We start from the raw sequence: 15,678 nt of genomic DNA on the forward strand, positions 1-15,678 counted from the left end.
GTTCCCGTCTTCCCACCTCCCCTCCCCCCCACAGGAGAAAACTCAGAGCCCAGCCTCCAAATTCTGCCCCCGCTCGGGCCGCGTAGCAAGAGTGGAAGCGAAGGCCGGGCCGCTGCACCCCGGGGCTGCGGCACAGGGGCGGACGAAAACACCAGTCTGCGGGAGTGATAAGAAAATGGAGAATACTGTATTTGCTTTAGAAAGTTTTTACATATAGATAAACACGCAGTTAAGATAACAGTAAAAGCGCCCTACGGGGAGTGAGCGATATCTCCAAAGCAGCTAAGAAATACTTGAAATAGCTTTTGCATAAGAATACTACGGTCTCACTCTCCGCTTTCGCTAGCGACGGGGTCCCTCGTCCTAACCCAGCCCGCTACGCCACGCCTTGACTGCCAAGTTGACGCCAGGAACACTGAGTGGGAGGGGAACCCCGAAAAGGAAAGAGACAGGTGAGCGGGGAGGGAGGAAAAAGAAGGGAGAAGAGAGAAAGAAAGAGAAAGGGAGAGGAGAAAAGCAATATCATATACAGGCAATTTCTACACATATATTACAAACTGGGAAAATGACCGATCATTAAGATATACATAATTCATATAAAATTTTGAAATAAAAATAAAAATCTGTTACAGTCATAACTATTCTTTTTCCACATTTATAACCAGTACCCACACAGGCAGTGACAGAGTGGAGAGAAAAAGGTGCTTACGAAGAAAATGATTGTCTGCTGAACAAAAAAACAGAAGATTGCATCTTGTTTGACCAATACTTGGACTTCAAAACAGAGAGAAAGAAAGAGCGAGAGAGGAAAAAACAGAGAGCAACAAAAGGCAGAAACATTTGCTATTTCCCTCTCGAGGAGTTCTTGTTTTGTTTTGTTTTGTTTTTAAACAAATTCCGAGAACGGAGATGGCGGTTTTATTTTTTTTCTCTTTTTGTCTGTTTTGCTTTTGTCGTCTTGTCGTCGTGGTGGTGGTCGGTTTTTGTATAGTCGACTCTTTTTAAATCGTTTTAAACTAGAGAGAATATTTTCCCAGATACAAATAAATCGTCATGCAGGTGGGGTGCCGGGTCCGTGGGAACCGAAAGGAGAAGCCGTGTTTGTCCTAGAAAGTATACAATTGTCACCTCTTTTATGTTCTCTGCCCGCGACATCAGCGTTTGTGACTGTCTGTTGGCGTCGCGGTCCTTTGGGGTGGCCATGGTGGTAGATGGTGGTTGGGGGTTGTTGATGGTTTACGTTTAATTTATTTTTCTCGGTTTTTATAGATTTTTGGCTGGGGTGGGAGCGTGAGTGTACTTGTGTGTATGTATGATTGTGTATCCTGATTTCGGTTTGTTCTGGGGGTGGAGGAGGAAGAGGAGGAGGGTGAGGAGGAGGGGAAGGAGGAGGAGGAGGAGGAGGAGGGGTGGAGGGCGGCCTTGGCTATCATACATCACATTCCGAGTCGCTGGAGGTTACCGAGAGGATGGAGGTGCCGGTGTCCGCGCGCTCCGTCAGGCTGGACACGCTGGTGGTGGGGCTGGCCGCCGTGGACGGCGACTCTGCCGAGCCGTGCGTGGGGCAGCCGGGCTCGGCCAGCGAGCGCATGCCGCTGGGTCCGATGGCCTGGTGCTGGAGCCTGCGGGAGAGAGAGAGCGGCGCCCGCCCTGACACAGCGGCCCCGCCACCCTGCTCAGCGAAGCCGCCTCCCGCGCCCGCGCCGCCGGGAGCGAGGCCTGCCGCCGCCCGTGCTCCCGGGCCTTCCCCACCCCGCGCCCTTCGCCACCGCCCCCGACTCCGCTCTCTGAGCTCATCCCTTCCTCCAGGCACCTGGCTGCTCTCGAACGCCGCACAGCCTCCCCAGCGCGGGCCTGGGCTCTCGTCTCCCCTCCTCGGGGTTCTGCCGAGCGTCCCAAGGCTTCCCAGATCGGGCCGGCCTCGGAGGAGAGGAGGCAGAACCGGAGGCCGGCCGCCTGGGGAGGCCTGGGCTCACGTAGCTGTGGACGCCGAGCCCCGAAGCAAAAACCCGGGAGGGAGAGTGCTTGTTTCTCCCCAGTCCCTGGGACTCTTCAGACTGAGCCGGCGCCCCAAGAGCGGTCGGGTCCCCGCAGTGCCTCCTCCTCCAGCTCCCACAAACACCCACAAGAGCTGCGGGTTGCTCACCCGCCACCTCTCCCGGGTCGGACCCGCTGGCTCTGCTCTCTGGATCCCTGTGCAGAGTGCAGGAGCGGGGGAAAGAGGAAACAGCGAAGATGGGAGTTGGACAGTGGGGGAAAGGGAGGAAGAGAAGGCAGGAGGAGAGTGCAAAGCAGTCTCCCGCTACCCCTTTCCCGGGCCAGGCTGCGGCTGCCTTAACGTAGTTTCTGTGAGTTCTCCCCTTAAGGAGGCCTTCCCCTGGCCCTGGGCGCGTCCCCCATCCAGCGAAAAGTTGGCACCACAGGCAAGGGTGAGAGGGCCAAGGGCTCAGACCTGGGCATTTAAACCTGGACACACTCACTCACTGCAGGAACTCACACCCAGCCTCCAGGCCCCCCGCAGCTGTCAGCAGCTGAGGCCCAGCTCCCTCCCGTACATCAGGCCCAGCGCCATCCCGGGCTGGTAGAGATACAGGCTGGAGATCAGGGCTTTCACCCAACTGCCTCTCTTCCTCCTTCCCTCCGCACTCCTTTCCCCTTTCCCCCTCTTCCCCTCTAGTTCTTTTCTCTATTTCCCCCAGGCCCAAGTCGGCTGACCAGTCAAGCCCAGTACAACTTTGTGACTTTGTGGCCAACTTGGTGGCAGCAAGGCTGCTCCTGCTGGCTTCCCAATTTAGTGGACCAAGGGGATACTCCTTGACTAGGGCAGGAGGGCTAGCACGTGTGCACACATACATACACACACACACACACACACACACACACACACACACACACACCCCACAAGGCCTCTCCCCGCCCAGTCTGGCTCTCCTGTTCCCAATCAGGCGACTGGCAATGCTGAGGGAAGGAGGCCCACTGCAGGTGGCCACCGACTTTTTTCCCTTTGTGGCAGGGACCCAGGTTCAGCTTCCTCTCCCTGACGTCCGTGGATTCCTCCCCAGGTTTTTGCAGTGCATGGAAATAAGAACCAGATGGCAAGAGCGGCTTTCCTTCCTTCCCTATCTGTAAGCTCCAGAGGAGCGCCGAGCTGGGGACCGGGATGAGGAGGCGGTGCGGATGCTGCCCAGCGCTAAGGCTCCCAGGGGCCGGAACCAGGGGCTGTGAGCACTCAGGACCTTACACACACACTCTTCAACCTGATGAAAGCCCTTCTCGGGCAAAGCAATCAGTAAACCCACAGCCCGCCCCTCATTCTGCGCGCTTGGGCAAGCCAAAACTTTCTCCAACTGGCCGGGGGGTCGTGTCTTCTCGTGTGCTCGGCAGCCGGTAGCCGCTCGAGCTCTGCCCCGGCTGCCCCCATTTCAACCCCTCTCCCAGCCCCTGGCCCCGGGGACGGTAGCCAGGCCGCGGGCCCCGCCACTGACCTGTTCTTGGCTGCCGCGGCGCGGTCGCGCTGCCTCCGGTTCTTAAACCAGTTGCCTACTTGTGTAGGAGTGAGGCCGGTGGCCTGCGCCAGTTCTCGTTTCTTGCTGGGGTTGGGGTAGGGGTCCTGCAGGTACCACTCCCGCAGCAGGCTCCGAGTCCGCTCCTTGAAGCAATGCGTCTTCTGCTCGCCGTCCCAGATGGTGCGCGGCAGCGGGAACTTCTTGCGCACGCGGTACTTGTCCACCGGGCCGAGCGGGCGGCCGCGCAGCTTCTCGGCCTCCTGGTAGTGCGCCTCGAGCCACATGGCCTGCAGCTTGCCGTGAGACTCCTTGGTGAACTTGTGGTTCTCCAGGATGTGGTAGAGGTCGCGGAAGTTGCCTGTGTGGAAGGCGACCACGGCGCGAGCGCGCAGGATCGACTCGTGCTTGTTGATGGCCTCGCACGCCCCGGGGGCCACGGGCAGCGACCAGAGGAAGCGGCCCAGCCGCTCGATGTCGCCCGTCTCCTCCAGCGTCTCGCAGACGCTGGCCACCTGCTCCGGCGAGAAGTTGAGGGTGGGCAGCTGGAACATGGACAACTCTTCCGGGGGGGCCCTGGAGCCGCCGCCGCTGCCGCCGCCGCCTGCTCCGCCAGCACCGCCGCCTCCCGCACAGTTCCCGCCGCCGCCGCCGCTGCCTCCCGCGCCGCCGCCGCCTCCCGCACGGTTCCCGCCGCCGCTACTCGCCAGAAGTAGGGAGCGGTGGTGAGAATCGGCGAAGTTTGGCAACAAGAAGTGGGAGGAATAGAGGTCTAGGGGGGAGCGGAATACCATGGACTGACCTGAGAGGAGAGGAGAAAATTCAGGGAGAGGAAGAGAGAGGGGAGGAAGAGGAGGAGAGGGGCGATGAGGACCAGGAGGAGGGAGAGGAGAGGGGGGAGGAGGAGAAGGAAAGGAGGGGGGAGTAGAAGGAGGAGGAGGGGGAGGAGGAAGGGCGTAAGGGACACCCACACCCCACACACATCCACACACACACACACCCGCGCAGCCACATAGAGAGGGAGGAAGAAGAGCGGCCCGGTGCGCGCGCGCAGAGAGAGAACCCGAGACAGAGGGAGAGGGAGAGAGAGAGGAAAGCGAGAGCCAACCACCGCCGAGTCAAGATTCAGCGATTCCACAGCAATCGCCCTAATGACAACAGCCTCATAATATCTCCCCTAAATCCACAGTGAGTGCAGCATTGAAACATTTTGTTTCGCTTTTCTATTGGTCTGCGGTGTGTCGTTGTGGCGTTGCCATGGCAACCGCTGCCAATCACTGTCAGCCCTGCCAATCAATACCGAGAACGTAAGGACGGTTTTACCACTTAGCCAGAGTGGGGGGGGGGGGGAGGGGGAGAGGAGGGAAAGGGAGAGAAGGGGGAGAAAGAGAATTTTTTAAAAATCTTTGCAACTCTTAATCTCGCCACTTCTCCCTCTTCTCTCTCTCTCTGCTTTTCTCGAAGTCTCTGAGCTCCCTTCTTCCCTCTTCCCCAAATAAGTTGTTCCAGAAATTCAAAAAGCCAAGGGCATAGAGTTATTAAATGGGATGAGCAATTAAACGGGGGGTTTTGTTGGGAGATGAGAGGCTCCCCACTCCGCATGGAGGCCAATGGCCAGCCTGCAAGGAGAGGCCGAGGGCCAGCCGAGCTGGAACGGTTTGCACATGGTGTGCACGTCGGGCCTCCTCTTTCTGCCTATGTGAGCACTAATAGTGGCGAGGAAGAAAGGAGAGATGAGATCATGGGGCCCACCGCGCGCCGACCCTGGCCCTGCGGGATGCTGCGTCCGGGATCCCGGATTTCGGGGGTCATCTGGCGCCTGGGAGCCCGAATTCAGGACTGAGGGTGCTGAAAGCCCCTCTGGCCTGCCCCATCGTTGGCCACATTTACCCCAACTTCCTCTGCATTGGATCCAGCTCCTCTTTACCCTGCCCCTAGTCAAGAAGCCTCGATTTCCCCTATTGCCCTTTATTTTAAAATAGCAATAGAAATAACAGTACACTTCTTTCCATCTTAAAAAACAACCCACCTCTTTGTTTCCCCTCAGACTTCAGCTGCCTCCCCCAGGAGCTGAGGAGGATGTTCCAGAGCCCAGAAGCCTGGGAACCCTCTGGAGCACCCCACTCCCCCAGGTGCCCACTACCCCCACCCCTCTGAGGAGCTCTGGGCCTGCCTATCAGTCCCAGAAGGTCACTCAAACCTTGGAGGCCGCCCCAAAGAGGCAAATAGGCCTGAAAATTGCTTGTTTGCTCATATTACAAAGAAAAAATAATAAACCAATTTCTCTAAGGAAAGTGACATCACAAGCCTAAAACTGACCCCCAAAGGCCTACAAAATGGAGAGGGCCCTCCCTGCCTCAGGCCACTGCAGCCCCCAGGCCTGGCACGGGTATGTATTCTAAGGTATGTTGCTTTTAAGAAGATGTAATCAGCGTCTTGAGCTGGGCCTCCCTTTGTGAGGCCTCTGTGTAACTATGGAAGTGTGATTTACGTAGATTTGTCGGGGTCAGAGACGTCTTTCCCCTGAGCACTGTGTATATTTAGACAGGACTCGGTTTGGTGTTAAAAAGTGTATATTTTGAATGAGTTCACACACAGTAGCCAACAATGCCCACATTGTCGGTCCGTGTACAACGCGTATTGAAACCCAGCGTCCAGACTTCAACTAATCTGCCCTCAATAAAGCTGAAATAATTATCCTAAGCTGCCTTTCCAGAAGAAAAATCATTGAGGAATTCAAAACTTTTTTTTTTTTAAAGATCTTTTCTACATTCCGATGCAGATCTGGGGGCGAGGCGCCGAGTCCATACCACTTTGGAGATCTCAATGAGGGAAGAGAAAAAGAGACGTTGAGAGAGAATTTAAATGGGAAACCTAACGTGACTGGGGCTGCGAGCGCCGCAGCCCCTAACCCCGAGCTCTGGCCCAGCTTAGGCCTCGACTCCAACAGCGCCCAGCCTCCCGGGCCCGGGAACTGCAAGCTGCGGTGGAGCTTCCACAGCGGCGGGGAGGCTCCGGGCTGGGCGAGGGGCCCATCCCGGCCCACTCAGCCGGAGGCAGCCGAGGGTCGCCCGTCCTAAACCCGCTGACGGAGGCAGGGAAATATTCGCCCAAGGGGAAGATCCGGCAAGCCCCACTTGGGGGGGATCTCTCCCCTCCTTGTATCTTCTCCCGGCCGGGAGTCCTTGGCTGCTCAGCTGCGAAGCTCTGGGCGGTCGCTCACTGCGGGCCCAGAAAGAGCCCTAAGGTTGGGACACAAAAACACACTTCATCTTTTCTTCCCGATCCCTTTCTCTCGTAGGGGAAGGATTATAGGCTGAGGGGTGGGAGGGGGAAGGGGCAGGAGGAGGAAGCGGGGGGAGGAAGGAATGAAAAAAGGTAGGGGAGTGGGTATTGTGCCGCGTGTGGGGGGAGAATTCCTACGGGTGGGTTTCCGAATATTGTGTTAAACTTTTTGAAAGCAGCTCGTGACCCCGAAACTGCATCCCCTGGAGCCGAGGACCCAGGCGCCGGGCGGGCGGGTGAAGCCAGTCAGTCCCCTCCCCATGCCCGCAATCCCCTCCTCCGAGTGGGGGCGACCTGGCCTCTCCCCGCCGCTGCCGGGCCAGGAGGGAGGGAGGCTGGGCAGGTGCCGCAGGCTCTGCCGAAAGCGCTGAAATCGAAAACCATCGCCACTCAAGAAGCATTGAGGCAAGTGGGGTTGAGACTCAGCTCGGCGACACCTCTGCCCACCCGCCGCACCCCGCCTGCCCGGGTGGCGGCCGCGGCTTGGGAGTGCAAAACCCGGCAGAGGGAGGCGGCCAGGCGGGCAGCTTTGTGCGCCGGGACCGGCTGGGCGCGGCGGGGCGGGCAGGCAGCCCCAGGCTGTCAGAGCCTCCCCGCAGAGCCGAGCTCCGCGCGGTCCACGCAGCCCACCTCGCTGCCCCGTTGCCGCCAGGGCCTCTCCATTCTGGCCCGAAGCACCAAGCCCGCCGCCAGGAGCCCGTAAGTTGAGAGTCCCGAGAGCTGGGGAGGGAGGCGGGGCGGCCGGTCCTCGGCGTGGATGGCTGTGCTGGCTCCGGGCGGAGCTGGGAGCGCAGACTCTGCAGGGTCTCTGTCTAGGACTACTGACCGTGCATGTGGTGGGGAGGGAGGCTGTGGAGCCCCAGAGCGTGCCCTCCCAAATTCCCAGGCTCTAGGCGTTGGGGAGGAGAGTAGGGGCAGAAGGACCTCGGGTTCTGGGGCCCAGGCCGCCTCCCCCGCTGCTCTAGGGGCCCCGAGGCGTTAGGCAGCTCGAGGGCTGGGAGGTGAGCCTGGGGGATGCCTGGAGGGGGTGGCGCGCAGGGAGCGACTGCATCTTGGGTCTCCCAGAGTGGGGACATTGGGATAGATAGGTCATCCCACGGGGCCTCTAGGTCTCCCGAAGCCTCTGACAGCTCAGACTCCAGGATCTGGGACACGGCGCCGCTATAGGCCAAGATCACAAAATTGCCATCATCGTCCCTGCTTGGATCACGGCCCAGGCCACAGGAAGTACAGTGTACAGGTGTGCGGGGAGAAAGGGCGTTTGGGCTGCAGAGTGTCCGTCTGGTACCAGGACAAATGTCAGTCCCAACCTCAGCCGTCTCAACTCCACCAGCAGAGGTGCCTGAGAGACTCCCACTCTCTCCTTGTTTCGGGTTAACAGGAAAGTCAAAGGGTCCCACAAGCCTCTGAGGAGGAGGACTTGAGGGCTGGGGCAGCTGCTGGGTACGGCCGGTATGTCCTGGGGGGCAACGCCCCTTCCGGCCCCCAGGATGTCGGGAGGCGGAGGCTGGCCGGGTAGCCCGCGGTCTGGGCCTCCCCGAAAGCTGCAAACTGAGGTCCTTGTCGCGGGCGGCCGAAGAGGGCGCAGGGGAGCGCAGCACGCAGGCGGGGAGGCCGCGAAGCCCTTCAAGGACCCCGATTACTTTCTTTGAATGAAAAACAACAACAACAACAACAACTTCTCCCTCCCCGCGCCCCCGCCCCCCGCCTTAGCCTCCGGGGACCCGCGCTCTGAGCAATTGTCGCCCGGGACAGTAAACACAGCTCAGTTGCCTCAACTTTCTCCGCACATAAAAGTTCCCGGCGTGCGGGGAAATTTGAATATTTGATCAGCCCCTTTGAGTGACCCTCATTAGCCGGGCGCCCTGCTAAGGCCCCGGCATTGCAAGAAAGCTGCTGGGCCCGGCATTTGTATGCCTTGTTAGCGCCGCTTAATGAAGCCGCCCCGACTGCTCAAAGGCGGCCTCCGTGGCCGGCGGCGGGCACCTCTCCGCACCCCGCTCTGCCTAATGAGCCCCACCACCCGCTGAAGGCCCCTCCGCCCCCCACATCCTCAAACAAGAGATCTGGCTCTGTCTTGGGCCACCCCACCTCCTACTGCCAGGCCCAGGAGAGTGAGCACAAACTGGGCCTAGCCGGCAGTGGTGACCCAGCGCCAAGGCAGAGAGGTGGGAGACTCGTGGGATGTGAGCCAAACAGGTTTTGCCGCCGCAGATTCTAGCCCAGGGAGGGCACTGCCAACCTCTCCCAAGAGGGCCAATTTCCAGTCAGTCACCCCAGTTCCTTAAAGAGGCATTTGCACTAATGTTGGGGTGGCAGAGGGCAGATGCCCAGGGGAGGGTCAGCTTTCCACCCGCCTCCATGCAGCCAGAGCTGTCGTGCTAGGGCTTGGATTTGAGAAGGGGTGGGCATGCTCAGCTCCTCAAACCATGATTACCCCACCAACCACAGACCCCCCAGCTAGTCAAACGTGATGACAGTTGGCGCTAGGGAAGGCAAGGTATCACAGCCTACCTCGTCCATCCCGCGCCTCCCCCATCTCTCAGTCTGTCTTTAATCATGCTTCCAGTCCTCAGAAGGAAGCACTCTCAGCAGGGCCACCTGGTCCAGGACCAACTGGTTGCTAGGGTGAGAGTGGGACTAAAACAGGCCTGAGGGAGAGGAGGAGAGGGAGTGCTTTGGAAGGAAGGAGGACCAAAGCTACCATCTACTTCCCCTTTTCTCCATGGGGCAGGTGACATGGTTGGCCAGCAAATATAAGGAACGCTATTAGAAGCCGCGCTTCAGTCCTCTCAAAGAGGTGTCAACTTCCTTCTCCCTCTGTCCTCTCTCTCTTCCGATGCCTTTTTCCCTGGACAGTTGTCACTCTAGGTCCCTCCTTACTCAGCTCTTGGGCTTTTAAGGGTTACTTTTGGGGGGATTAATGCACTAGGTTTGGGAAGCAGGCTGCTCTCAGATCCACACTCTGGGCCTTCTGGAGGTGCCCCCATCCAAATGCCCACAACCCATCAGATACACAGCAAGCTGGCCAGATTGGTAACCTCAAGACCCCGTTCCTGGGCCACCGCCTCCAGGAATGAGTGGCACACAAACAGCCCTCACCTTCTGTCAAAGGCCAGGTAGGCCCTGAGATAGCAGAGCTTTTTAAGTCTATCTGGTCTGCTCCTCTTCTCTTTCTCTCCTCCAGGTCGACTGGCATGCCCCACCCCATTTACCATCCTAAGACCCCCTAATTTGAGCTGAAACTGACGAACTCTAGGGATCATCTCTGCGCTGGGCAAGACGGTGCCACCTCCTTGATCCATCCGAAGGGCAAAGGTACGTACGACCGGGGAAGCGAGGGGTGGACGCTGCTGGAGAGAAAGGGGACCCGAGGCGGAGGGTGAAACTCAGCTCAGTGGCCCCAAGGCCAAGCCCACCAACTGCTCGGGGGAGGAGGCGAGGGGAGGGGGCTCGGAGTCCGCCGGCGTCGGTCGGGGCAGCACGGACCTGAGGCGTCGGGGTGGGGGGCTAGATCCAGAGGAGAGGGGCGGGGAGGCGGGGGTCGGGGGAGCGCGCAGGGCGGAGGGGGGGTGCTGCTCTTTAAGAGCCACACGGCTGGCAGGAGAAGCGCTGGGCCCGGTGCTGGTAGCACGCTGACCCCGAAGGGGAATTACCAGGAAGGGAGCGGCCGGGCTCCGGGGGCTTTGTCCGGGGGCGACCAGAGAGGCCGAGGCACAAGAATAAGTAGCGACGGCGTCATGAAAGGCCGCGCGGAGGCGGCAGCGCTGCTGCTCTTGACTTCTGAGCAGGGCTTAGAAAGCCTGCCCCGGCTTAAGCCGAACTGCTGGTGCCGGACCCTGAGCGCCTAGTCTCCGCGCTCTGAGCCTGCGGCCTTGGGGCCCAGGTGGCGTGGGATGAGAGGGGCACTGGGGTGGCGGGGGACCTGGCACAGTTGCTCGTGGCTCTACAGTGACCTGACCCTAAAGCAGAGCTGCGAGCCGGACGGGCCGCAAGGAGCACGGCCAGAGCAGGAATTTCTTTTTCCAACTTCGGCTTTCGGTTTTGTGTGTCCACCTCGCACAGCTCCGGAGCCAGCCGACCCCAAATGGCTTCTCAACAGGTGGCGAGGTAGGTCCATTTAAGAGTTCTGATTATATCGTCAGCCCCTCCCCAGCCGCATTCCCTTTCCCCTCCCAGTTTCCCCCCTGGCAGCTCCAAATTCCTTGTGCTCCTTCCGCGGGTGAAGGCGGGAGGAGGCAGTTGGGGGGTGAGCGGCGCTGAGCGGTGAGAGGACCCCCTCTCCCTGGGGGTCCTCGGGCTCCCAATTCCAGCCCAGGAAGGCTGGCAGGCGGCCCCCGCTAAGCTCCACCCAGTAGCCCCGGGTCCTACCATTCTTAGCTCGGTTGTGCCGGTGCCCCAAGGTGTAGGAGGAGGCACGGGGGGTGGGGGGGTGGGGGGGTGGGGGGGGTGGGGAGCGCGCCGCAGCACCTCAAGAGTGCAGGCGGCAGAAAGGGGGCGGAAGACCCTGTGGACAGGTAGCCTTTGTGTAGGGTTTTACGGCAGAAACTCAACTATACACCCTTTCTTATCGGAGACCCGGATCCTACCGGGGAAGCCCGCACCAGCTGTATAATAGCCTGCAGAAGAGCGTCTCAGCAGCCGGGGTGGTGGGGATAGGGTGGGGATAGAGTGAGGGAGGTGGAAAAGGCCAGAGAAGGGAGGAGCGGGAAGCAGAGAACGGCAAAGGGAGGAAATCGGGGCGTCCGAATGAAAAGTCGGAAAATGTCCTCAGAGCGCGCGGGAAGCAGAGGCGCGCGCGCTCGCGGGCGCACATCCCCTCTCTCACACACACACTCTCTTACACTCGCACTCACACTCCACACAGGTAGCCCACGCACGCCGTCCTTGGCAGTGCAGGGTCACAAGCCCCCGCGCCCAAGCAGAGACGGGAGCGGAGCCGCCCTCCTACTCCCTCGCTCCCCGGCCGCTGAGAGCCCTACCGCCCGGCCACCGGTGCCCTGAGAATGACTAGGGGAGCTGGGAGGGCCCCCAGAGCTGGGGCACAGGGAGGATCTTACCTGCAGAAAGGTAAGGGAAGCCGGGAGCAGGAAGCAGCGGCGGATAAATATTCATTAGGGAAGTGTAAGTGTCTCCTTTTAAACAGCGCGGCGCGCGCTCTTGCTCCTATCTCTCCCTCCCTCCCTCTGTCCTCTTGTGAGGTTCTCTCCCCATCACGCTCAGTCTCTCCCCCCTCCCTTTTCCTGCGAAATGCCGGGTGGATCCCCGTCTAGCTAACCTGTTGGGAAGCCTGAGCCGGGCAGCGCCTCCACAGCTGTTTGCCTTCGCTCTTGGGGCGCACGTTCCCCATCCGCCCTCCCTCCTCTCGCCCAGCCCCTCACCCCCTCCTAAATTACTACATCATTAGCTTTATTTTCCGTTGTGTGGGGGGGTAGTAACGGCGCAGCCTGACCCACCTCCCCAAAGCAGGGCGAAAAGCTGGCGTTATGCGAGGCTGCCCAGCTCCATCCCCACCCCACATCCTCACTCACCATCCCCACCCACTCGTTTCTTTTTTCCCCCTCTTTCTATTTCCACCTCCATCACGTACCAACCCAACTCCACCATTCCTCCCTCCCCAGCCGCCGCCAATCCTGATCCCCAACTGGGTCGGTAGTGAGATGCCAGGTCTGTAGGTCCAGTGCGCCAAGCTTGGAACTTCACCCTGCACTGGATGGGGGTAGCCCTCTCAGTTCCCCTTTCCCACGTAGTTTTCGAGCTTGACCCTGAGTGGCACCTGGGCAGCTTGGGGCTTAGGATCACAACACGGGGACGCACAAGGGTCTCACCTCGCCAGGCCTCAGGACCCCCGGGCTTTGGCCCTTTAACTGGGCCTGTGAAACTGCATGGAGGGTGGGGGAGAGGTGGCCTCACTTGGTGCGAACGCGCAGGAAAGACAGACCGACCGACCTACGAACTGACGATGGCCTTTTACGGACAAACTGACCTAAAGTTAGCTGCAGGTTCGCATCTTTCTCACACTCACGAGAAACATCTACAGGATTCCAGGAACGCACAAGTCCCCGCAGGATCCCTCGGAGAACCGCTTCCAGTCGCACGCCAGCAAGAGCACGCCCCCTTCCCCATCCCCGCACGCCGGAGGCCAGCGCTCCCGCGGGCCTCGGAGACTAGACCACGCGCGGCCCACACTGCGACTCCGGGAGGAGGGATACATAGCAAGACTGCCCCAGGACGACCCTGGCCACCCTTCTTGGTACACTTCCTTCCTGTTCCAGGCCCCTAGGTCACTCCCAAAGGTCTGCGGAATGGCGTGGCCCCAGGGTGCGGGGCCAGAACCCTCACTCCGACAGCCGGCTGAGCTCTGCGCGCCGAAGTAGGGGCGGGAGGAGGGGCCGAGGGGGCGGGCCCAGGCCAGTTCCCAGTTACAAATACAGCTGCTCCCGGGAGGCCAAGCAGGAGACTTTCGTCCCTAAACGCGCACATCCCTCGCCCGGAGGCGCCATGACTTCACTGTCGAGTCCCGGACCTTCCCCAGGATCCCGGGGCGCACTCGGCCGGCTGTTTGGTGGCCTGAGTGGGGGATACGGCCGCGATCCGCGAGGTGACCTCGCGATCCCGCTCCCTCTTTGGCTCGGCCTGGCCAAAATCCACCAGGCGAAATACCAGAGGCAGTTTCGACCCTTCTGAAAGGGAACGAGGCGCTGGAAGGTCGAAGAGTCTCTCTCCTCCTGGAAGGTGAAGAAGTTGGGGAGATGAAGGTGTAAGAGCGGCCTAGAGGGCCTTGGGGCCAGGATCTCGCACCCCACCCATAGCCCCGAGTTTGCACTTGCATACCTCCTCCCCATGCAGACCCAGGAGGTCGCGCACGTCCGAGCTCAGGCTTAAGCTGAGTCTCCTGACTGTGCATGGAACGTACCCGAATACACACGGGAGAATTAGAGGAACGTTAACAGCAGAAGTGAGGAAAAACGTGTCCACAGACAGAATTATTAGAATGGACGGGTGCGTACCCAGTTGTCCAGATGCAGACGAAAGCGGCAGTGCCCGCGCAGAGTGACCCCAGCCACGCGAGCAGATGTGCAGGAAGCCACAGGCGGGGAGGGCGGCGAAGGAGGATGCAGGCTGGGAGGCCAACAGTTTCCTGCCAGAGGGAAGTTGGCTCCCGAAGGAGACTTTGTTGAGGCGACTGGGTAAAAGGTTTCAGGTGAAGTCCTGGAGACTAGAAAGAGCACCTCATCCACCCCAAAGCCCACCCATTCACCCTCCTCTCAGCTGGCCTGGAGACACCCGGAAGAGGGCAATCCAGGAAAGACTCAGTTTGCCTGGGATTTAGTTATTATTATTGGTTTAGGAGATTGTGTTCTGAAGGGGGTGGGGTGTAGAGCATAGATGTCCTCACTCAATGCCCGGGGATTCCTGATTCTTAAGGAGAACGTTCAGCTCTAACCAGGGCTCAAGAAGCTGGCGGGTTCTTATTTCGCTCCTTTTATCCCAAATTTAACCGTTGAAAGAACCTTAGCTCAGCTGCACACCCGCCTGCCCTAGCTTCCATCACACTACCCTGCATTGCAAATAAGCCTGCAAAAGAACACTCCAGAGCAAGCTGAATTATTTGGTTTATTGAACTAATTTTCTTTGTGAGATATTGGGAAGTTGTTACCCCGTACTCCCTGGTCCCAGACAGAGCTCAGTATCCTGGCCAAGCTGGGGATTTGCAAAGACAGATTCCCAGAGTGGCTCTCCCGAAAGGCCTGAGCAAGTGCACAGGCTTGTTTGTACTTTCAGCTCAGTTTATCTGCCCAGACCTAGGGAACTTTCTAGACAGTAGCCACGATGGTTTTCCTGCAGAAGAGCCAGGCACACTGGATGCAATGGTGCCCTCCCTTCCACTTGGCCTCCTCCCCAACTCTCTTTCTGAAAGTAGAGGGTAAGTTTGGGAAGATTCTTTCAGACAAAAAAAGAAAAAAAGAGGACTTTCTGGGCCAGCAAGTCGGATGATCACCCTCCAAGGGGCAGAGGAAGGTATGTCTTGTGAAGAAGAGATGAACCATCCGGAAAACACGGCAGGAGAACATGGCTGAGCAGATGTAGATGCCCTAGAAACGGAGGGGGTGTGGGGGGTGAGGAGGGAAGAATTTCTTCCTCTTGGGGGCAAACACTGTATCCTTTTCCTCCCCCAAAGATACACTTCATTCCTTAATTTTAGCAAGAGTTTGTTCTTGTAGATGTTTTGAACAATAAAAAGCGAAAATCCCTTTAGACTCGATTAATCTTCCTTAGAAGGGCAGTTTCTTCCAAGACCTTTTTCTTTCCCCAGGTTTCTTTTTCCTTATTCCCTAAGAGTCCACCTGCTGATGCACAAAGAGGTGTGACAGCAAGAGAGACAAATAAGGAGACTGTCACTCCCAAACCCGAAGTGTAACTTCCATCCTCTGTTGCTGAGATTCAGGGCACAAAAAGTGAAGCTCTTTCCTTGGGGCCATTTCTCTCCACTTTGGGTGGTTTATTTAGAGCCTGTCCAAACAATAAATAACAATCAGCATTTTAGATTTGGAGATGTTTGTTATTACCAATTAATTCTTAAAACTCCATCTGATTTCTAAGACTGCGTGTCCATAGCTAAGCTCATTGCAACATTTATCACTCAAGCAGAAAAGCAGCTCGTTGTCTCATAGCCCCAAACGCCAGTGTACAGTGACTGGAGCAATTTTTTTCCTCCGTGTTTCCTAAACGCCCTTGTCACCTCTGCCCGAGCCACAGGGCTCAGGGCAAAACCGGGAAGGTTTGTGAGTCTCTTGATTCGGGCGCACTGTGTTAGCTTTTTTGTTGTGAGGAATTCTTAGTGATTGCGTGTTTTCCTTTTTTTTTTTTTTGGCCCAAAACGAGCCGA

At 58.5% G+C, this 15,678-nt stretch overlaps 1 protein-coding gene and 1 long non-coding RNA gene across 3 annotated transcripts; one reads left to right on the forward strand and one right to left on the reverse strand.

The window, feature by feature from the left end:
- Positions 1–165: 165 nt before the first annotated feature.
- SIX3 (SIX homeobox 3) lies at positions 166–11,965 on the reverse strand. The gene is made up of 3 exons (XM_070573988.1): positions 11,849–11,965; positions 3,486–4,305; positions 166–1,622 (listed from the first exon to the last, which is right to left on the reverse strand). Exons 1-3 carry the CDS (start codon positions 11,901–11,903, stop codon positions 1,430–1,432), a joined length of 1,068 nt encoding a protein of 355 aa, XP_070430089.1. The 5' UTR covers positions 11,904–11,965; the 3' UTR covers positions 166–1,429.
- On the forward strand, positions 7,000–15,042 carry LOC139075777 (uncharacterized). Of its 2 annotated transcripts, XR_011526560.1 has the most exons (5): positions 7,105–7,487; positions 9,976–10,106; positions 10,854–10,898; positions 11,656–11,858; positions 12,829–15,042. It is a non-coding gene; the product is annotated as an uncharacterized lncRNA (long non-coding RNA). The 2 variants fall into 2 exon arrangements; XR_011526559.1 differs by lacking the exon at positions 11,656–11,858 and having other exon boundaries at positions 7,000–7,487.
- Positions 15,043–15,678: the final 636 nt, after the last annotated feature.

This window comes from Equus przewalskii, chromosome 14, assembly GCF_037783145.1.
Source record: "Equus przewalskii isolate Varuska chromosome 14, EquPr2, whole genome shotgun sequence".
NCBI classification, from domain to species: Eukaryota; Metazoa; Chordata; class Mammalia; order Perissodactyla; family Equidae; genus Equus; species Equus przewalskii.